Genomic DNA, 23639 nt, shown 5'->3' on the forward strand with positions numbered 1-23639 from the left:
GCAAGCTTCTTTTCTTTTTTATTGCATTTTATTTATTTATTTATTTATTTATTTATTTATTTATTTATTTATTATTATTATTATTTTTTTTTTGCAAGCTTCTTTTCTAACCTAATGTGAAAGCTCTTACGAACTAAATTAGAATGAGTAAATCAAATTCAGTAAAGACAGCACTTAAGAAGTGTCTGATCCCTGGCCCCTCTGCAATCTTTCCATCAGGAACTGAGTGAACACGTGCCAGTGGCCAGGCCCCAGGGGCTACCCAGAGGCACGCCAGGCATAGCAGTGTCATACTAAGAAAATCATGAAATATAGTGACTCAGTAGACAGTGTAAAACTGTATCATCATGAATCAAAAAACCTTCACAGTGGAGCTATTGAGCTATACCAATGCATTAGAAGTTTAAAGTAATATATATCACCAATAAAAAAAATTTAAAAATGAAGTAATATATATCAGTAAATAATTTCTTCAGGAGAAACTATGATAAAGTAAGTAAAGGTCCTATATCTGGAGTTGGTGGCCTGGGTTTGAGTTCTTCCACTTACCTGGTGGGCTACCTTGATCAGGTCACCTTCAGCCTTGATCTGCACAATTTAAAAGAGTGAAGGCTGCTGACCAGCCCACCCCCCATCCCAGCCCCCAGAGTATCGCAGTTGCAAGGATTCAGTGAGGAAATGAGGTGTGGTTGGGCTGTGTTTCACCTGCCAATGAGGAGTCTGCTTCCTCAGGCCACACCTGGTACTGACCATCATGGGTTGGGTCCTATGAAACAACATCCAGTAGAGGGGTTTGTGTGCCCAAGGATTCCTGGGGCATGGGCCTCGGCCCAAGCCCTGTCAGTGGGGAGGGAAGTGGGCCGGGGCAGGGGGGTTGGGGAATGATGAAGTGGCTACAGCAGAAAGCCCGGCGAACCCCACGGAGTCCTGGGATGGGTTGGCCCTTCAGAGAGACCCTACATGGGGCTTGGTGCTCTGGCCTTTAAGTGCCTCTATGGACTTGTCATTGGTGGGAGACTGTGAATGTGGACAAGGCAGCTGCCTTGAGTGGAGGGAATCCCTGCAGGGCAGGGGGGCTGAGAGCCATCAGCCACCAACACTCCTGGCAGCTTGAATGACTGATGGCAATGAGGGAGATGTGCGGGTCATACCAGAGTGGTCGCCATGCTCACTTCCTAAAAGCAAAATTTTCAGAATATCTCACCACATTAAACTCCGACTCTATGCCACATTCAAGAGACGTGTTTAGCAAAGCATTTCAGCAAGGCTAAAAGTAAAATGGGCGAAAATACCTACATGTGCGAACAAGGTGGGGAGGTCACCTTGTTTCCACTGGGCAGGGTGGAAGCCAGGCTACCCCTGTGGCCTTTGCTGCCCTTCCTCCCAGGAGGGTGGATTTGCCACATTACCTCTGGGTGGGGTAGAGGTCCTGGCTCTAAACTACATCTCCTCTGATACCACCCCAGAATAGTCTCGAAGGGGTGCTAATACCTGCCAAGTGGGGTTAGAAGTCCAGGCTCCCCACCAGGTCTCCACCTGACATGGGGGATGTTGGGGAGGCCCTGATTACTGCTCAGAGGTGATGCCACCCTGGAGAGGGGAGGGAAGATGTAAGGGACCCGGAGGGCAGGTGGAAATCTGGGCTCCCCACTTCACCTTTGTGGGCTAGGCTGGCAGGAGAGACATAGTTTTACCCATGGTGTTTGGAACCACGCAGTTACTGGGTAAAGTTCACTGTCTTGCCTGGTTACCCCTTTACCCATCCTTTAGCTAGAGAGAACAGGCTTCTCTTGGGGCTTTTTTTTTTTTTTTTTTGTCTCCACCATTGGTGTTTCTGGGTTGCAGGTTTCTCCCTATTAAGTGCATTTTGATCCAGTGCATGCAGTGCTCAGCAGTGGCCACGGCTTTCAGATTTTCACACTCCTCAGAACCACCTGGAGTGTTTTGGAAGGGGCAGCTTCCCAGCTCCCATCTGCTGAACCGCACCTGGAGAAGCTGACCTGGAAGTTCTCTGGACACTTGTTTGTTTGTTCTTAAAAGTTCAGTCCTTTCATTGTCAACTCTTTTCATGTTAGGCATTTGTTAAAAGCTCTAAGATGCCAACTTTGGAGGCTGTTAGCCCCCCACTTCCTCAACACATATGGATAGATGCAGTTAATGTGCCGATAAGCTTCTGAAAGGAGAAGTTGTAGCGGTTCAGTGCTCCTTGGAAAACTCCTCAATTCATGTGAAGTAGATGCGTGATGCTAAAATCATGTGACTGAAGATGAAGGTACTCGGTGACAAATGATTAACTTTTGATTTAAAGATGCTGCCTTCACCAGATTGACCAGCAATTACATTCCATCAACTTCTACCAGGTATAAGCAGGGAACACCATCAAAATACCTGCCAGTATCCTATTTTTATCCAGATGATTGTTGATCTGGAGACAGAGACATACCCCTTTAGAAGCAATGCCCGCCCTGGGGTCATGGGTCAGATTTTCATCGCTCAGGACTTCAAGGTTAGCTCCCAGGCTTCCCTAAACCCTGCCCTCCTCCCTTGGGGACTTGGCCAAACTGTGTTCTCAACTCGTATATACTATTGAATGACAAAGATAGGAACAATTTATTGGACTTGAGGACTCCTATTTTAAATGTTGTTATTGAATATTTCTTGACAAGTGAAAAAAATTGACTGTGTCCAAGACCATTTGTTTTTCTTCTTCTTTTTTATTTTTAGGGGGAGAGAGACTCTTAAGCAGGCTCTACACTTAGCATAGAGCACAAAGTGCAGCTTGATCTCACAACCCTGAGATCATGACCTGAGCTGAAATCAAGAGTTGGATGCTTAACTGACTGAGCCACCCAGGCACCCCAGGACAGTTTATTTAAAGATAGCTTTGAGGGTATGGAGCCCAGCACAGGTCTGTTTCTGTTAAGATACAAAGAAACCTTATAGTGAGTGCTGCCCTTTTCCATGAGGGTGTGGGATATGTGAACCTGCCATCTTGTGCTCCTCAGGCTTCCTGTGTATTTCTTAGGTTTCCTAGAAAGCTTTGAGGATCTGGGACCCAAATTGAGTGCATGGTAGCTCAGAAAGCAGTCACAGGTGGTTCATGTGATTGTGTCTCCGACTCTCATTTGCTGTCAGTGTCAAAGCCGTCACCCAAACCCAACAGAGCCGAGGCACAATGTATTCCCTTTGACATAGGCAAGAAGAGCTTGTTTTGATTACATTATGAGTAAATGAGCAAATGACTGACGTGTCTAATTCAACTAACGAGTTAGTAGAGTTAAAGAAAAAAAAAAAGCAGTGGTTTCCCAACAGTTAGTTTATTTTTCCTAAGACTCTTAGCAATATCTGAAAAGAAATTCTCACACGACCCGAGGGACAGAAACAAAAAGATCCATCTACTAGCATCTAAGCGTTAAGGAGTCAATTAAATAAAATCTATAAATTGGAAATTTGGTATATAGAGAGAATCCTGTTCTTTAGAACATGTACAGTTTAAGACAACAGTCAGGTTCTTGGTAGTGAAGAATCAGAGAACATAGCATCTCCAGCCTGCAAAGAGAGTGATTTCCTCACAAGCTTAATGATCAGAGAAGGTTTATTTAGCAACAAACCTCAGAGAGAATGTCTTTTGCTGTTTCTTTCACCTGTCGCTGTGTGGGCAACTTCTGATTTGTCAAACATATTACTTTGCTGCAAGGAAATAGGCTTTGCTTTCTAATGATAGATTCACATGGAAAGTTGAGAAATCACACAAGGGTCTTCCTCCAATCGGTCCCTCTGTGGATTTCCAGTGGCCCCACCACTTGGAGATGCTCAGGCTGCTCTTCTGGGGTCTCCACAGGGCCCACATCCCTCTTACCCCGCCCTGCACAGCCCTGGGAGCACCGGGAGGAGTAGTCCCCCACTTTGCACACAGCCACCTCACACTGCAGATAGACCACATCATAGTTGCTGAGAAAGTTGAAGGCATTAAACTTGAACTGGGCCGTGTTCTTCTGGTGGGAGTGGAGGTCGACATAGGTATTGTCTTTGATGCACCTGATAGAAGAAAAAAAAAACCCAGCCACAAGCATTAGCTTGAAGTATGGTGTGAATTCACCCCGACTTGAAAAATCAGGCTTGGATCCAGACCTATGAATGCCAAACAGAGTTCTTCCCACTACCATTCTTTCTTTTATAAAGAAAATTAAAACACTACCATGAGTATAAAAACCACTGTTCTTGAGCAGAAATAGAAGGTACTAGTTAAAGAAAACATCATAAAAAATGAACAAGGTCATTAAATTCTAGCCAGAGCTGTTGCCTTCCAAAGGTACTCTATTTTGCCCAAAGGGGAGATTAAAGGTAGTGGTTGTATTATTTGAAAATGAAACTTAGATTATTTTAAAAAGTGTTTTGTCAACCCTAGCACAACTATGGAGAAAGTTAAGAAAGTATAAATGATGCATTAAAAGAGGAGATAAAATGGAATAATAAAAAATGTTCCATTAAAACCAGAGAAAGCAGCAAAAGGAGAGTGGAGGTAGATATAAACAACAAATGCAACAAATAGAAAACAGTTACCAAGATGGTAGATTTTCATCCAGCTATATCAATAATCACTTGTTTTTTTAAAAAAAAAAATTTATTTGAGAAAGAGAGCGCAGTGGGGAGAGGAAGAGGATGAAGGAGAGAGAGAATCTTAAGCAGGCTGCATGCTCAGTGCGGAGCCCCACATGAGGCTCAATCTTACGACTCTGAGATCATGACCTGAGTTGAAATCAAGAGTTGGACGCTTAACCCACTGAGCCACCCAGGCACCCCTCAATAATCACTTTAAACATGAGTGTTCTAAATATGCCGATTTAAAGATACAGAGTGCCAGAGTAGATGAAAACAACAAGAAAAACCGAGACCCAATTACTGATGCCAGTTAGACACCAACTTTAAACATGAAGACATAGAAAAGGGATGGAGAAGGATTTACCATGCTAATACTAATCAAAAGAAAGGTGGAGTAGCTATATTAATTTGAGACAAAACAGAGTTCAGAGCCAGGACAATGATCAGGAATGAAGAAGGGTATTGCATAATAATAAAGGGATCAGGCCTCCAAAAAGACATAACAATCCTTAACGTATATACACGTAACAACAGACAAAAACTAACAACTGCAAAGAGAAATCTAAAAACCCACTGGAAATGGGTGGAAATCCAGCAGAAAATCAGGAAGGATACTGATGATCTGAAAAGCACCATCAATTGGATAGACTGACATCTATAGAACACCCCATCCAACAACAGCAGAATACAATTCTTCTCAAGCCCTTGTGGAACATTCACTGAGATAAACACATTCTGGACCATAAACCACACCTTTAGCAAACTTCCAGAGAAGAAATCATACAAAACACATCCTCTGAGCACAACTGGAACTCAATAACAGAAAGGTTGCTGGAAAATTCTTATTCGGAAATGAAACAACACACTTCTAAGTGACCCAGAGGTAAAAGAAAAAGTCTCAAATTAAAAAAAAAAAATTCGAACTAAGTGAATATGAATATACAACTTACCAAAATCAAGTAAATCAAATGCATGACTTGGAAAAGAAGAAAGATCTAAAATCGCTAAGACTCTACCCGAGGAAATTGGAGAAAAAAAGAGCAATTTAACCCTAAAGCAAGCAGAAGGATAAAGCCTTGGTTGTTTCATTCCGGCACCAAACTGTGCCTCTCTCCTTGATCTGTTTATAAGGAGAACTGAAAGGGAAGAGCGTTCTCATTCAGAGCCTTGGAGCAGTTTCATGCCACGGCTGTGCACCTCCCGCGCTATGGCTCACGCCACTTCTGCACGACGCTGTGTCTTGCCCCCTGCACCCCCCACCCCGGCTTTTGGAAACAGGCACCACGATGATGTTTCTCACGTGGCTCTCACCACTTTAAAGCTGCCAGCAGTGATGGGTTTTTGCCCTTTTGCGCTGCTTGCCAATTGCCCGTCCATAGTGTTTGCTCCTCTTAGGGGGGGCAGAGGAGCTACAAAGGCAAACGTCATACCAAACTTCTAACTTGGTGAATCCTTTGTTTAACCAAAGGAGCCAGAATAAATCTCACGACTATAAGAGTTTAGGTTGAGAAAACCCGCCAGCCCACCGAGGTAGACCAGATGCCCTGAGAGCCTGAACCACCGATGGGGAGCCAATAAGGTCATAACACAAAGGGAAGAGAGGCACGGGTGAGAAAGGATGAGAGGGGACAGCAGTGTCCCAGACAACAAGGGTTCTGCCCAGGACTCTGGGGGATCCAAGGGAAGTTGTCTAGACTCTCTACGACTATTTATCCCCAGCTGGGATCAGAGGCGGGCAAAAGCCCTGGCTGTGCCTCTGGGGCACGGTGAGGTCTGTGTTGCACAGCGCTGTGGCTTAGAGCTGCCAGTTGAGAAGCCGGAGATGCCGCACAGGAATGCCACGGGAATAGAACAGCCAACCCTAGACGGCTTTCCATTTCCCTTACCCTTGTCGGATCAAATCGTACTTGACGGTCGTAAAGTCGTGTGGGTCGGGAGAAGCCACGCAGGTATCCACAGAGAGCCTCAGCCTGGGGTCGGGGCTGTGCAGCGTGGCCTGGAGGAAGACCGCCCTCTGGCTGGCGGGGTACGGCCCCATGTGCTTCATGGGCGGGGACAAAGGCCACTCGAGGAAGGATATGGACACGTCGTAGCCAACTCTCTCCCTGGGGACATCAGCCCCAGGAAGGACTTCAACGGCAGATGGGCCCTCCGCCCTGCAGGTGAACTTGAGCTGAGGCACCCTGTGCCGCACGACGACTCGGCCAGGGGGCCCCCGGGTCCGGCCCCTGATGGAGTTGGAGTAGCCGAGGGAGCCGAGGCTTTCCTGGGGGGGCGAGAGGGCAGGGGCTGGCTGGGGCTCCTGGCTCCCTTGCATGCACCTTCATGCGCGGCCGGGGCCAGCTTGCCAAGGAGCACAAGTGGGAGGCCTCGGGCCCACAGTCTGGGGTGCCTAATGCCACGATGGGGTGGTGTTGTGTCCTTGGCCCTTGGAGTGTGGGGTGCATGCAGGGAGCCCCGAGTGTGTGAGCCTGGCCTCCCTTCTTCCCTCCCGTGAGGGCCCAGCTGTGCTGGTACAAGGTGTGGCGGGAGGCCTGGGCTAGTGGCTACCGGGCACACTCTGCCAAAGTGTCCCCCGCGTCCCCCGCCCTCGGCCGTGGCATCTCAGGCAAGCACAGAGCCAGGCCGCTGGTACCCCCTCCTCTCTGCCATCTCTTGGCCCCCTGTGAGTGGTGGGTCTGGCCCAGCTTGATTGAAGGGCTAACAGGTGCTCACGGTTACTGTGCAGGCTGCCACTGCCCCCCGCGGCCTGGTCCCCACAGCCCCCCAAGCCACCCAGAGATTCAGCCTGGCCCGAGACGTTGGCTCAGGAAGGCTCTGCCCCTGGGACTCAGGTCCTTGACCTCCGCCTCGGAACCTCCGAAGACCATCCTGGCAGCTCAGACCAGATCTGCCCTGTTAGACCTTTCCTTTTCTACTCCCCACCCCCTTCCCAGCCCCCATTCTGAAATGTTCATACAACAGAGACATTCTTTATGTCTTGCATGAATATCTATGCTTTCTCCTTAAAAACAGATTCTTTTTTTCTTTTTTTGCCCCTAAGAACCAGTATCTCCCTTGACCCTCGGAGCAACTCTCACCCAATGCGGAGATGAGGCTCAGAGGAGAAGCTCAACTCCAAGGCCATGTGGCCCTGCCCCTTCCAAGGTGACCTTGGGCTTCCTGGTGCTGACAGCCTCCAGCGCCTTCCCCAGGCCCTCCAAGTTTGCTGCGGGGGCCTGGGCGCCAGCTGCCCCCTGCCTGGGCACTCCTCTCGCTTTACCTTACCTGGCTGCATCTCCTTCAGACTCAGGCCTCCCTATTCCAAATGGCCTTCCTTCTACCCCAAATCATTTCCTATTCCCTTCCTTGCTTTGCTGTCTTCTTAACATCTGTGAAATGATTTTCAAACGTGCGCTTGCTCAGTGCCTGTCTCCTTTTTCTCGAATGTGAATGTTGTGGAGCAGGAGCCCTGTCGGTGTGGTTGGCCGCTGCAACCTCAGCACCTAGATGGTAGCTCATCCACTGACTCTAAAATCATACTTTCTCTGGCATGTTTTCGCAGTGGGTGGCCTGGGACTGGCTGTCATGCCGAGTGGTTCCTGACATGCTGTGTCCTCTGGGCCCAGTGCTGTGAGAGCTAGGCCAGCCAGGGCCACAGAGGCCAGCTGCAGGGTCCTGACAGCCTGAAGCTTCCGGGGTGCCCACCTCCCAGACACTATGGGGCTTCCAGCATGGCTCCTGGGGTAGAAAGCTCTGAGGTAAAACCTAGAAGTTTCAGAGCAAAAAGGACAAGAATGACCATGGTCTGCATAACCAAGTAGATAAAATGTGAAGTATGGAGTCAGAGTGGTCACTTTGAGTGAATTAACCTCCCACAATGCCAAATGTTTGCTGTTTTTCCATGTGTGTCTAAATAGGGATATAAAAGAAGAGAGGAACAACATGGAGATCCTGATGTATAACATATTACATTGTTGGATATACTGAGAAAAATGATTTTGTAGTTCTACGCTTTTCCTATATCCTGGGTCTACTTGTTTCCTTAACTTCAATGACATTGTTTTGTGAAATAAGCTGGTGGTTAAAGAACATGTAATCAATGTATACATTTCATTATCCACACATGTCCTGGATATAAGTTTTCTAGATGGGGAAATAAAGCTAGTTGCCTGGTTAGAACATAGCAGTCAGATAGATCATTTGTCCTCCCCAAAGCCCAGCACCATGGCTTCCACAGAGTAGGTGTGAACTGAAGGTGAATAAAGAAGCATGTTGTGGAAAATGCTTGGCTTCAGAGCTAAGAGAACATCATCCATCCATCCATCCATCCATCCATCCATTCATCTGTTGATCTATCCATCAATCCATCAGCACTCACCAGTTCCTATGTATTCCAAATTCACCGTGTATTCCAAATTCCCAAAAGGAAGGAAAATTTCAGACAAATTAGTGCCTGCTCCAGGTCTCACTGAGCCTTTCCTCTGTCCCTACTGCATTTTTAACAGGTGGTTGAATTTTCCAAAATTCAATTCTCTCTCTTTGGCCTCCGTCCGCAGAGATACCACCACCTTGTCAGCTTGTTACCTGTCTGACGGTGCCACAGCGACCATAGGGAATGTTGAAGATCAGGTATCGTCCCGTGACTCGAGGGCGGCACAGCTCATCATTTAAGTGGACGTCCCAAGAGGAGTAGCCCAGCCTCCGGAGATAGCCTCGGTCAATGGTGACTTGGAAGAGGTGAGGCAAGCAGGAGAGCCGGGCTGCAGGAGGAGGAGCATGGGGAGAACCTCACGAAGACAGTTTGGTACTCTGGACATGTAGATTCACGATGTGGGTGTGCGCTTACTTTATAAAGCATGGAGGGTGCCTTGGGTGGGGGCTGGCTCAGCAACCAAAGCTCTACCCTTGATTTGACTTCCACCGACTTTATGTCTCTCCTTTTCCAAAAGTCACACCAGATCATGGGAGTCCTGCCCAGGCACACGTCCCACGGTCTAAGAGTCAGAGCCTTGTCTAAAGGGTTAAAGGACAGCCCACTTCCCATGTTGAGGACACCCGAGGCTGAACGTACATCTATCAGAGGCTTTGTATGAAAGGTAGTTTGGGGAAAGAGAGTGGGAGCAAAGGGGTAGGGAGCATAGGTGTTAAGGGGCTTCTTCTCCAAATTCTGAAAGCCCAACAAGTAGATGGAGATGCTGGAGATCTCAGTGAGACACAGAAAAGCCTGTTCTTTATCCCCGGGACAACTGCTCTCTCAGCTTCCCCTTACCGCAGTCAGAGGGGAGAGCTTACCATTGCCCTTGGGTACAGCAGAGGCAGCTGGACCTGGTATGGGGAGATGGGTGAGAAGCACATGTCAGCTGTGCAGACACACTGGAGCAATATGTAGCCAGCAGTAGACATGTAGTGCAGAAACGCTGGAGGAGGAGGATGTAGCCAGCAGTAGACACTCAGTGCCAAGAAATGGGCTCATTCAATTTAGCCATTACAGCTGGAGAACAATGGATTGAAAATATTCTAGGGCAATGCAGAGGACAAGGGCCTCCTGATGGAGCCAGAAGGAGGGATTCCTGTGTGTATGAAGTAGTGTTGAGAATATGGATGTCATCAACACCAAGATTTGTTAGAGCAGGAGAACAGTAAATACGGGCTTTGCAGGTTATAAACACTGTTGTCTGTAGGCATCTGGTTGATGTCCCTTCCCAGGCACATGGCATACTTGGGATCTCGGGCTTGGACATAGGAAATCTGTGGCTCTCAAAGGCCTCCCCAGCCCAGAAGCCAGGCAGGATAGTAACACAGGGCCAGGGCCTAGCCCAGGAAGCGTGGCTGGCCAGATTCACTCAACCCCTTCAGATATTCTTGGCCCCAGACCTCTGTCTGGTCCTTTGGTCACTGTTTCCAGTGAAAAGCAAACCCTATGGTGCATAGTCCAAGAATGGAAAATGAATTACCCTTTCCAGTGGGCCCCCTAACAGCAGGAGGAATGACTGGAACTATGAATAGACACAGTGAAAGTGAGAATCTGGAGATAAGGATCTCAAGACTCCAGGTAGACTCTTATCATAAGATTCTCTGTAGGATTGTCTGTCTCTAGGGGACCCCGATGGTTAATCTATTTACCATGCATTTCAGTGCAAAACAAGAATAGCTTCTGCATAAAGACAAAAGCATTGGGAGAGATTCCTTTGTTTACTTGTAAAAAACTAAGGCTGGAACAGACAAAGGGAGCTCGGACTTGTTCACCAAATCTAGAATTGCATAACTTTTTGAAACATACCTGGGTAAATTTAGGGTAAATATAAGAAAGTGCTACTCCACATAGGGGAGGGTCAACCTCTGGAGGTCTGAATGCCAAGAGGGGTATCAGGTGGTAATAAAAAGTACTCCAGGAAAGGTGCAGGCCAAATTGTGGATGAAAGGGACACAGGGAGAACCCAGGATTTTGTAGGGTACTGACTTCTGAGGGGCCAGGTCAAGGTAAAGAAGGTTATCCAAGGACTGTGCCTGGATGACCTTGTCAGAAATTGAAAAAGGGTCTTTGTGGTCTGATCACCTCAAGTTGTATGTCCTTCATCATTGTATTACACTCACTTCTTCCTTCGACCTCATAATCTTGTAGCCCTATTTCAGCACAAATACTCCCCTGAATTGGAATTCGGCAAAGCCAATGAATAAAACCGCAAGGCTGTGCCAGGAAAATATTGAGCCCAGCAGTAGGTGACAAATAGGCCCTCACCATCCTAGCTGCTGGCGCCTTGGCCACCAGGTCATTGCTTGACCTTGGAGTGCTGGCAGAGGAAGCAGGACACAGCCCCGGGGACCCACCTGCACACACCACGCCCGCGTCCTCCTGGTGCCGGCAGTTGTGTCGCGCCCAGCCCGAGTGGCGACAATGGCCCAGTGCGTCCTCGGTGCCCACACAGTGCACGTCGTCCAGCAGGATGGGCCCCAAGCCCAGGCCGAAGTGGCCGCGTCCCAGGGCAGCGAGTGCGGGGCCACAGCCCAGCAGGCGGCACACGACACGGGCGTCCCTAATGTCCCAGTGGTCATCACACACTGTGCCCCACACGCCCTGGTGGCGAACCTCGACCCGGCCCTCACAGCGGCTGCGCCCGCCCACCAGGCGCAGGTCCGGATCTGCAGGAGAAGAGAGAGCGAGTCAGGGGACTGGGTGACAGGTGCAATAGCCACCCTCTGCTGCCCTGTGTCACTTGCCTGGGAAGAAATGACACTGCAGTGAAGTCCTCCATGCCCTGTGCTGCCTCTCTCTCTGTGTCTCTCTGTCCCTCCCTTCCTCGTCCCCTCCTTCCTGTCGCACTCCCTCTCTCATAAAAAGTCCAACATGCATTAACTGAAGCCCTTGAAGATCGGCAGGTGTTGTCAGCCTAGTTGCCCAGATACCTAAGAATTTCATTGTTAAACAAAAATACTAAAAACCCAGAGAAAACAAAATGGGAAAAACCCCACTCTGGAGGAGAATTGTTGAGGCACTGGCTTGACTTAGCAAAGAAAATCTATCCCACAAAATTTCTTCTACTCTTGCTGAATAAAAGCCAACATTTGAACTGTAAAAAGTATCTTCTGTGGCCGAGGCATTCCATTTGTAGGTGTTTACTGAAAACAGATGGGCACTGAAAGATTTGTACATAGCAGCATTCTCCACCCTGGACAAAAACTGGGTAGCACCCACAAGCCCACCCACGGGGGAGGGGGTAAATTGAGGGACATCCACCCAATGGAACATTAGTAAGCCATACAAAGGAACAAATATTAAGGGACCAGATGGACAAATCTTAAAAACAGTTTGTTAAGCAAAAGAAGTCAGACACGAAAGAGCAACATATTACTGGATTCCATTTATATGAGATTCTAGAAAAACAAATTAATCCACAGTGCCAGAAAGCAGAACAGTGATTGCCTGGGGGATTTAATGCAAAGGAGCATGAAGGAACTTTTTGGGGTGATCGGAATGCTCCGTATCCCGACTGTGGTGGTGGTTACACAGTTGGATACATTAGAAGAATCTCCCAGATGTGAGCAATTTATTGTATATATTTATACTTCAAGACAGGTGATTTTAAAAGTAAAAATAATTTTAAAAATCTATATTGTGTTGGTGGTGCCACACCCACAAATGTGTGTAAAATAATTTGTTTTCATATAAAGTGGTTGCTAGTGACCTTTCTAACTTTTTGCTCTCTGTGGCCCATAAAAGATACTTAGCAAATGCTATAGGCACCACTGGTCATGGTTTCCCTGTGGCTATGGTATCTTGATTTAGGACAGTTGCTTGCTCCTCATCTAATGTGTTGCTGTGATATTGGAGGAAGATAACCATGCTTGTCTGAACTATGAACAAAGGCAAATATCTTTTGGATGAGGCTCCAGGAGGTGAATTTAGGGCTTCTGACCCACAAAAGTGTGTGTATGTGTGTGTGTGTGTGTGTGTGTGTGCACATCCTTGTCTGCACATATATATACTTATTAGCTCATAAAAGTTTTCTGTAAAGAGCAGGGACTTTGAAAAAAAAAACTGTGACCCTAATAGTATTAATGATTTGATAATTTAAGTGCTTAAAACAAATACAATTACCAGGTAAAGGAATCATGTCTTCACCAACTGAAACTGTAACTGTAAAAGAGAAAAACAGCTTAAAAAATGCATATTCTCAAAATCATATATTTATATTCAAATATGTAAAAGAACCACACATTTTCTAAATATTTAGGCATTAGTAATTTTGAGTTTCCCCTTAGGTTTAGGTACAGAAGTACTGTCCACTAGGTTTTATTTTCTTATCAAAATGTAACAAGTGGCATTATTCTTCAAAGAGAAAATAATCTGATAAATGGCCAGAAAAAGAAGTTCTTATAAATATACAGAATGTTTATAGGAACAATATAAAAGTATTAGATTTTGTAGGAAAAATGTTTATTGGGGGGCCTATGTGAGGTCAATACAAACACATCTAAAGAATAAAATAATTTGATCAGGACAATTACATGAATAAAACCAATCAGATTTCTCAGGAAAATGTTTAGATAAGAGAAAGATCATATCTGAGAGGTGTAAATCTACGGGAAATATACAGAGGGAAGCAAGGTAGGAAAAATAACAATGAATTTTATGATAGAGTCTGGTTGTGTGAATTACTATGAAACTAAGGGTTAATCAAGCAACAGGCATGTGATCTTTACCAGGTGATGATGTCACTGTTGTTGAAATCAGATTTATGGCTGCCAAAAAAGAGAGAGAAAGAGAGAGAAATTTTTTCCAGGGAAAAGAAAGCGTTCAACCTCTGAAACTAATAATACATTATATGTTAATTGCATTTAAATAAATCATAAAAAAAGAAAAGAAAGCCCTCAAGTTGGATGTCATTGAAATCTTATGCTGTATACTACAAGTTTATGAAAAATAAGCCCGACGCACAAGCTGCACGGAATAGAATCCACCCTGCTTATTTATCCTGTGGAAGCACATATCCAGGAGTCAAAGGGTGTGTGAGAAGTTGGCATTTTGCAAGATAGATGAGCAATTTCCATTTGGAGCATCCATGACGTGTCCTACAATTTACATCTCGAATCCCTGCAACAGCCATTCCAGGGAAGTAGTAGCAGCGTTTGAGAGATGAGGACGTCGAGACTCAGATGTTTGTAGGACAGCTTGTAGGACATGCCTGGAGCATCCTCAGCTCTGACCTGGGAGGCCCCGAAGCGCACGCCCTTCCTACAGCACTCTGCCTTTCGGGAGCATAAAATATGGGAGTTGCATTCCCTCTGCGTGCTGTGAGGGGGACAGGGATGAGGGAGAAGGAAGGGAATGGTCTCACGGCCACCACATCTGCCCTCGCACTCGAGAGGCAGGAAGTGATTCTGCTGTCGTGCTTTCCTAAAGAAAATAAAGTGCATGAGTGTCACCTGACTGTGTGAAAAGCAACCCAGTTACCATCAACCGGGTCTGCAAAGAAAAGCTCACCTCCTGCAGTGTCAAGAGCTAGTGAGCATGACCAGTGAAAGGAACCTGCCAAAAGTAGAGGTCGTGTTGGGGGCAGGGAAAGAAGGAAGCAAGGAGGGACGGATGGAAGGAGGCAGGGAGGAAGACAATCCCTAAATCTAAGTGAGAGACAGCTTCTAAACTTGGTTTCTCTGCCTTTTACGCTGTTATGTCTTCAAAGTAACCGGGAATCAAAAAGAAAGGAAAGAAATAAAATGCAAGCAGGCAATAGGCCTCGCTCCTGAAGAGATCAGTGTCTGCTGGATTGGGTGGAGTCACATAGATTCATCAGCAAAGCCTGGGAGCAGAAAGGACCCTTGCGTGGGAGCCGGGAGACCCAGCTTGCCTTGCTCTGTGACTGCTGAGGGCTTAGTTATGTCCCCTCAAAGTTCACATGCAAAGCCCTAACCCCCCACTTGGCTGTATTTGGAGATGGGGCCTCTGAAGAAGGAACCATGGTACAGTGAGGTTGTAAGGGGGGGCCCTGATCTGCTGGAATTAGTGTCCTTATAAGGAGACACAATCTGTCTCTCTCTTTTTCTCCCTAAGGGAGCACACACTGAGGAAAGGTCCTGTAGGCACACAGTGAGAAGGTGGCCATCTTCAACCCAAGGGGAGGCCCTCACCAGACATCGACCCTGCTGGCACCCTGACCTTGGACCTTCTGGTCTCCAGAACTGCAGGAAGTAAATTTCTGTCGTTTGAGCCACACGGTTTGCCATATTTATGACTGCCTGAGCTGAGACATTGGCAAGTCTCCTCCTTCTCTGGGTCGCATTTTCTTCCAAAACAAGGGTAGTGGCTCAGCATTTTACTCCCCGAATGTGGCCCATGACCAGCAGCATAGACACCACCTGGGAGCCTGTGAGAAGTGCAGAATCCAGGCTCCACCGGGAGCCACTGAATCCAAATCTGCACATTAACAAGTTGTCCGGGCCGTTCACCTGCACATCAACTTTTGAGAATCACCGCCAGGGGTCATCTCCAGGGTTGACACCTACTGCTATTTTGTCCTACTTATCCTGTCCCTGCATCTGCCTTCACCATGTTTAGGGTCATGACCACCGTTGGTTCCAGTGGCCTGAAAATTCCCGACCTCTCTCTCTCCTCTATCCTGACCTCTCCTGGGGAAATAAGAGGTGCTTCCTCTGGGTGTGTCTGCTCCTGCCGGGCTGGGGTTTCTAAGGAAGTCACTCACGGTGGCTACGGTAAAGAGCAGAGAGCATACCTGGGGAAGAGGCCTCTTCTGGAGTGGGAGTTGTATCTGGAAACAATGAGAAATCAAACTGAGATATCAGCAAAAAGACAATGGAATGTTTTGCCTTGAACAACAGTTTGGTAGAAGATGGAATTGCAAATGGTAGAACCAACACTATCACGATCCAGTTCTCTCACATTTGGGTGTGCTGATGGGTCAAAGCATCACCCGTAACATAACACACACCACCAAGCAAGTGGAAGCCTGGAGTCCCTCACTTCCCGTGGGCACATCTGATCAAGACCAGGGTGACAAGCAGAGGGCGTTCCCTGGTGGAGGGACCACTCCTGTGACTACGGATGTATGATGAGAACATGAAGCTTCATTTCTGTGAAAAGGATGCTGGGACTTCTGTTTACATCAGGGCTTATACCACAAACGAAATATTCAGTACCCATGTACCATTTGTCTAGCAGAAGGGGGGAGAGTTCATGTTTAACTTAAGAAATGTGACAGGCAAAAAACATTACCAGAGGGCGTGTCCACTTCTACTGAAGTCGAAGATACGTCTATATAGGAATAGAGAAAACAGGACCCTTAAAAATGAGAGGAAGGACACTTCAGTGTGTCTTTTCACTCAGTCTACTTTGTGGTCAAAATGGTCCTTATGTGGGCTCATTTTCTAAATCGAATATGGCAAGTAAGAGGTTGACGTCCTTAATTTAAACCACACAACAAGAGAGCCTTTACCTGAAGGAGAGGTCACTTCTGCTGAGGTTGAAGAAGTATCTGTAGAAAAAGAGAAGAAGCAGCCTAAAAACCAGTGGAGAGGACTCCTGGTTCTGTTCTTCCTGAGGCTGTGTTGGGGATAAAATTTCCATGGAACAGCCTAGTCTGACGAATGGAATTCCAAGATGAAGCACTTAATGGCTTACGAGACAGTGTTGTACCTGGTGTGGAGGTCACAGCGGTTGTTATTGAAGCTGCAGGTGAACAAAAATAACAAGGCAGCCACATCAGGCATACGTGTTGCTAAGATACAGGAGACATAAAGGTGGCCGTCGTAGATCAGTATGACTGGTCTGGCTTGTGCTCCTGCTTTCCCATCACAGGGGTGACGGCAGGACATCTCTAGATCCTCCATTGCCTCTAGGCCACCTTTCCACTCCTCAGGTCTCCATTCCTCTTGCCCACCCTTTAACTTCTCCCCTTGGAGAAGGTGGACATTACCTGCTCAGATGGCAACAACCATGGGTCCAAGTTTCTCCCAACATGGGCTAATCTAATAAAGATTCTGTAAATGGAGGGATTCCTAGTCCTCCCTCCTCTCCTCAAATGTTTGGAAGGCAGTGACACAGGAAACGATGAGCTTTGCAGATTGGATTTTTTTTCCAGGTGGGTAGTCCCAAGACCCAGACTGCAGGTAAGGAAGTGGGGTAGGTCCATTTGCCTCTGGTACTAAGAGATGCCCACCAACTAGTCCTTCCCAGTAACAAAGGCCATATTTTGGTGTCAAGTCTGGTGTTTTATTTAATTGCTTTAGTGCCTAGAGCAGGGGAGATCACCCTCTTTATTATCCTCCCCACAAATAAACCTCTAACCCTCTATTTGTAAAATTGTTCACCCTAAAGTCACATTAGGAACTCCTCAGGCGCAACCAGCATCACTCAAGATTATTGTACAAAAGTTACTTGTTACCGTGGTCAACTCTGTATCCCTCCAAATCTTGGCACAGAGCTTGGCACGTGACCATCCTCACTGAATGCTGGATGAACGTCTAAGGAGGATCAGTCAAAGCCATGGCTTGACTCTCCACCATTCTGCCAACACCCACACTGTGGTTGATCTCCAGAAAACCCCCCACCGTGGGCATTAGACCCCCTCTCAGTCAGTCCAGTGAATGAGTTGCTTTTGAGTTTGGGAATTGACTAAACTAATTTTCCCCTTGGCCCATGCATTTAGCTGGACTGTCTGTAATTCATTCATCATCGGGGGTACAGGGGTGGCCTATGCAAGTCAGGTCAATATAAACATATTTAAAAACTCTAGAGAATAAAATAATTTGATTAGGACATAAAAGATTGTATAATGAGCTCCCTGGAAAATCGAATAAGATAATTTATAGCAAGCAAGATGGATAGATAATATCAAAATTACCTGTTAAGGTGGTTACAGTAACACTAAAAGATTCTGAAAATAAGAAAAGGCAATTGGTCAAAACCTATCAAATTAATTGTTTTATAGTTAACTCATTTTTTTTCTCTCTGTCCCTGGAGCATAGAAATCAAGGACTTTATTTAATCAACAGATTTTGATTCATCCATCTCCTCTATGGCAGGCACTGCGCTAGATGCGGAAGTAAAATAATAAAGAAAGCTAGACATGGCTCCTGTTCTGTAAAAGTGCAGCTGTGACCAGCGCTATGAAGGAGAGACATGTGATGGTGAGAATCTATGACAGGTGATCTCACCTGGCCAGGAGTTCCCCTCACTATCTTCCCAAGAGGCACCACCACCACCTTGTGCCTGGCATAGGGTCTGGCCCAGACTGGGCACTCTGCTCAAAGACAGTGACAACCTGACACTCCTCCCCTCCTGACCCCCGCCCAGAGCTGCCCTGATTTTGGCCCTGGCGACATGGCACAGGCAGTCTTGCTGTCCCATCTGCCTACATTTGCAGTAGGGCATTACCAGGGCAGAGGGCATTACCAGGTGAAGAAGTCACTTCTGCTGAAGTAGAAATGATGCCTAAATAAGAAACACAAACAGGAAAGTCAGTCCGTGGATCGGAAAGTTCTTATGCATTTTCCAGTTCTGCCTCTTTTATGATCTCATTTACCTGCTTTCGTTATTGGAAAAATTAAAGTTTGAGGACTAGTTATTTCTTAAGCTCCTGAATAAGGGTTAAGGCATCCAGAATAAAACATGAGCCGTTATAGACGAACCCTCTCCTGAAGTGGAGCATGTTTCCCTGTTCTGTTCTTTTAAATAGAAGACATAGTCTAACCTGCATGATTCAGGCTCGTGAGGAAGAAACCACTGTTGTGCAGGGCTGTCATCCAGGGCATCTCAAAGGATGTTGAGGTTAAGGGGCATTTTGACTCCAAGTTGGAACATTTAGAAAGTCTGGTGACATTTAATGGGTTTCTGAACACTTCTCTGGCCGTCAGACTATCTGTTAGCATTCCCTGCAAGTGCCACGGTGGCTGTTCTATGAGCAGCCCTTCCCCCTTCCTGTCCCCTTACCTCTCCCTATTTTGTTGTCTCTCATAATACACAGTCGGTGGGGAGACCAGAGAGCCAGTTGTTATGCGTGTGCAGGAAGTAAGAACAACAGGCTCTGTGACCACTCTCATGTGAGCTTGAATGTTGGGACCTACGCTTAGCTGTGTAGAGGCCCTCTGTGTCTGTTTCTGGATTCCAGTCTGTTTTCTAAGGAATTAATTCAGCCAAGTGACCCAAATAGTGTAGGTGTACTAGCCCGATAGAATTTCAACACAGCAATATCCCCGAAAGGCAGTAAGAGGACAAATCAGCAGAAAAGTTGTTACCAGTTGCAGGGACCGAATCTGTGGCTGAAATAGAGGCAGGGACTGTCAAAACAAGCACAATTTAAGGAGATTTTAATTAAATACCATCCTTGTCCATCAAGTTGATTGGTAAACAATTTTTTTAATCACCCTTTTTACAAATTATGTTCCAGCTGTGTCCATATTTGATTATGCTCTGCTCCTATTTTGTTTTCCTATTCTCTGTATCATTAAGCTAAGGGAAATAAATAATGCAGAAGGTGGTATTTGGGTCTGGGACCCAAGAGAGCTGGGCTCTAGTCCCTGCTCTTTGTGTAACCAAACATGTGACTTTGGACAAGTCCCTTTGCATCTCTCAGCTTCCGCTGCTGCAGCTGAAAGGCTAGTCCATGGACCAGCAGCATCTGTATCACCTTGTTAGAAATGCAAAGCCTCAGGACCCACCCCAGAACTACTGCAGAATCAGAGTCTGCATTAAAAAATTTCCAGGTGGGATTTGTTTCGACGTGGATGGAACTGGAGGGTATTATGCTGAGTGAAATAAGTCAATCGGAGAAGGACAAACATTATACGGTCTCATTCATTTGGGGAATATAAAAAATAGTGAAAGGGAAGAAATGGGAAAGGAGAAAAAATGAGTGGGAAATATCAGAAAGGGAGAGAGAACATGAGAGACTCCTAACTCTGGGAAACGAACAAAGGGTGGTAGAACAGGAGGTGGGCGGGGGGTGGGGGTGACTGGATGATGGGCCCTGAGTGGGGCACTTGATGGGATGAGCACTGGGTGTTATTCTATATGTTGGCAAATTGAACACCAATAAAAAAAAAATTTCCATGTGGGACGCCTGAATGGCTCAGTTAGTTAAACGTTGGACTCTTGGTTTTGGCTCAGGTCATGATCTCAGGGCTGTGAGATAGAGTACCACGTCAGGCTCTGTGCTCAGCAAGGAGTCTGCTTGAGCTTTTCTCTACCCTTCCTACTTGTACTCTGTTCTCTCTTTCTCTCCCTCTCTCTCTAAATAAATAAATAAATCTTTAAAAGGAAAAGATCTCCAGGTGATTTATATGCGTATTGAAGTTTGGGAGGCACCAAGCATTCAGATGGACATGAAATAATTGGCACAGGCCAGGAAGAAACCAAACAGCACTGCCCATGGAAAGGGTTCCTTTTCTACTCAACCCCAGGCAATTGGTGCCTTGCCAAAATTCATGCTAGCGCTTCCTACCCTCTGGGTTTTCCAAAAAAGCTTGAAATCTGGACTTTTATATGAAATTTCTCATTTTAAATATTAAAATCAGATTAAACATTGCAAAGGCAAAACTGTGTTGTCTGGGGCAGCCCGGGTGGCTCAGTGGTTTAGCGCTGCCTTCGGCCCAAGGCCTGAACCTGAAGACGCAGGATCGAGTCCAACTTCGGGCTCCCTGCATGGAGCCTGCTTCTCCCTCTGCCCCCCTCCCCCCGCCCCGTGTCTCTCATGAATAAATAAAATCTTTTAAAAAAACAAAAACAGAAAACTCTGTTGTCTGAATCAAAACCCCTCCCTGCATCAAAACTGGCCCATGGGCTGCCTGTTTGTGACTTCAGGTCTGAACAGTCTCTATGGTTTCTTCCAAATCTTGAAAAAAAAATGCTAGATGGTGCCATGTTGAACTTGACCTTGCCTGAGAGAACGGGCAGCTGATTCTCACACATCCAACCACCAAGGAGAAATTGATTTCATTGTCTGATTTTCTTAGAGATCAGTTTCTCCCAAGCCTAGCAGAGGGCTCTGAAATTTTGGAAATATGTACCAGGAACTATTGTCACAACTGTTTACCTTTAGAGAAAATTTGACTTGAATTTATTTGTTTTGAGACGGTATTTCTCCAACTTACTTAGTCATATATTGATTAACTCAAGCCCTAGAATGATCCTCAGGGCCCCCAAGAGGGAAGTTTATAAAGCCACATGTGCTGCTTAAATTAGAGAGCCAGGTCAGACTCAGCAGATGGTAGTGCACACATGCTTAGTAGTGTGACTACCAAGTTCCCACCACTGTGTTCTTGCACCAGTGTATGCTGTCCAGGACAAGCTTCCTCCTCCTGTTCTCCAGAGTAAGGAAGAAAGGAGGCTCTGGAAGTTAAGGGGACTTGCTCACTATCGCCCAGTTGGTTAGGGCTAGAGTCAGAACATAAGCCAAGATTCTTGGGCTCCAAATTCTGTGATGCTGCATTTCTACTCCAAATGTTTCAGTGGTCAAAGAAATTTGAGAAGTATTGGGTCCAGCCAAGTGTTAAAAAAAAAAAAAAAAAGACCCTTTACTATAGGGTTTGTTGAGACTTTAATGGGCTAACAGACTGTGAATCTTCAAGGGGGGATGTGGTATTTCCCCAACTTATTTAGTCACGCAAATTATTTTTAAAAATTTGCACATGACCGGGGTGGTGTACTGTATTGTGAAGCACACACAGAGATGTGGTACTCTATTATTTTCTGACAATGCAGATTACAGGGATAGCTTTGCCCATGATGCCTGAAGTCCCACGCTGTTAAAAGAATGAACTCATTGAATTCCCAAGCGTGTGACTCTGAGGGAGGCTTATGTCACTATAACTTGATTTCAGAGATCTGCAGGTGCACCAATGGTCAAGAGCGCACGGTGGGCATCACAGTGTCCTCCATAAGGAAGGGATGCGAGCACTACCTGCCCCAGTTACTAAGCATTCAGTGAATGTGTGAGCACCTTGTGTTAGTTTGATGTGAGCTTGATATTTAGTTTCTGGTGATGTATAAACTTTAACCCTAACCATATGCAAAGCCATCCAGCCATCTGTGACTTGTCTAAAGCAAGAATGAAAATAAAATTACCAGGCGAAGTGGTCTCTTCTGAGGCTGATGCTGAAATTGTAAAACAAAGCCCAAACTGAAATCAGATAAACTCCAAACAAAAATCCCACCCACGAATGGAAAATTTAGAAGATATCTTTTTACTTGAAGCAATTATGCCTCAGATATACTAAAATTAGACACAAAAACGACTTCTGGAATGTGAAATTACAAATAAGAAAGGCTCTTGGGTGAGATTGAGTTGGAGCTAAGGCTGCACGAAGATGGACGTGAGAATTGTCTGTTGGTTCCCAGGACAGTATAATCTCCCTGCGTGGGTCAGGAAGGCTGCTTGTCTGATGCTCTGCAGAGTAAATATTTCCTAGGGTTTCGAAGTATAGAAACCTTCCTAATTCTGACCTTAGGTTTCCAACACTGATTGCTCATTTTCATTGATCTAACTAGTTATACTAGTTATACCGCAGCACCGAGGTCTGAATACGAAAGGAGAGTGGCTCCTTAACATAATCAAGCATATTACAACTCTTGATTCAATATTGATTTACTTTCGTGAACAACCTATTGTGGTGGAAACACATAAATGATCTTGAACTGTCCCCCTGGTAAGGGAGCCCAATGAGGGCAGGATTTTTGCCTGCTGGGCTCACTTCTACATCTTCATGTGGAGTTGTGCTTGGTGCAGGGAAAGGGCTCAAGAAATATCTGTTAAATAAATAGATGAATTCACTGAATCCTATTAGTCTTGTCTTTGCTCCATAAAATGAAAGATATTATAAAGTGGGTGTTTCCATTTTGTCTGATTTGCTTTTGTAATTCTGGTTGTTTGGCAGCCTGAGATAGTGCACACGTGGGCTGAATTAAGAAAAGGAGAAAAGGAAACCATCTCATACCCCTGAGGCCCCAAGGTAATAGGATCAATGCTTTCACAAAGGGTCCAGGTGAGAAGGACTGGGTTTTGTTCATGGACCTCCCCCAAAGCAGCACCACAAAGGCAGCTTTAAGGCTCACGACATAATTTTAAGCCAAGGACCAGGAAGAGCGATTATCCCAGTAGGTGGATAATGGGGGATCTGGTAAATCCTTGAAGAGGCCAGACACTGAAAGCTCTAAAGTGAACTTATGAGTGTAGGTTCAAGCATTGGGTATATCAGCAAATTAAGAGAGGCAAGAAGGACCCAGAGGCTCCGGAGCCAAGGTTGAGAATGGATCTTAAGCAGGTGTTTGGAGGACCCCGATGGGACCCGAGCTTCCTCACTTTAATTTCCACGTTCCCCTAACCCCCCCCTTACTTCGGCAAGTAATTCTTAATAGGACTTTCCTGCAGTTTTTACCGCCACAAACCCCGAAGTCCAGTACTCTATACCATCTCTCACTTCTTTTCCCAAGCCCCATAGGGAAAAGTCAAATTAGAGATTACAAATGCAGCAACTGGATTTTCCCAGCCTAGCTCTGATTTCAGATACTGTGTTTCCGAATTCCCATCTTTGCATCTGAAATAGGA

General features: G+C 46.1%; 1 protein-coding gene across 1 annotated transcript in view; it reads right to left on the reverse strand.

The window, feature by feature from the left end:
* Positions 1-2941: 2941 nt before the first annotated feature.
* LOC144300745 (scavenger receptor cysteine-rich domain-containing protein DMBT1) overlaps positions 2942-23639 on the reverse strand; it is a 42947-nt gene continuing 22249 nt past the window's right edge. Inside the window, exons 19-33 of the mRNA XM_077877009.1 lie at positions 22160-22189; positions 19333-19374; positions 18491-18529; positions 17940-17972; positions 16733-16765; positions 16533-16571; positions 16313-16351; positions 15813-15848; positions 13786-13824; positions 13181-13219; positions 11413-11724; positions 9877-9909; positions 9169-9344; positions 6489-6868; positions 2942-4038 (exon numbers count right to left, since the gene is read on the reverse strand). Of these exons, the coding sequence (XP_077733135.1) occupies positions 3747-4038; positions 6489-6868; positions 9169-9344; positions 9877-9909; positions 11413-11724; positions 13181-13219; positions 13786-13824; positions 15813-15848; positions 16313-16351; positions 16533-16571; positions 16733-16765; positions 17940-17972; positions 18491-18529; positions 19333-19374; positions 22160-22189 (1562 nt within the window). The 3' untranslated portion in view covers positions 2942-3746. The remainder of the gene's footprint in view (positions 4039-6488; positions 6869-9168; positions 9345-9876; positions 9910-11412; positions 11725-13180; positions 13220-13785; positions 13825-15812; positions 15849-16312; positions 16352-16532; positions 16572-16732; positions 16766-17939; positions 17973-18490; positions 18530-19332; positions 19375-22159; positions 22190-23639) is intronic.

The sequence above is a fragment of the Canis aureus genome, chromosome 29, assembly GCF_053574225.1.
Source record: "Canis aureus isolate CA01 chromosome 29, VMU_Caureus_v.1.0, whole genome shotgun sequence".
In the NCBI taxonomy this organism is placed as follows: Eukaryota; Metazoa; Chordata; class Mammalia; order Carnivora; family Canidae; genus Canis; species Canis aureus.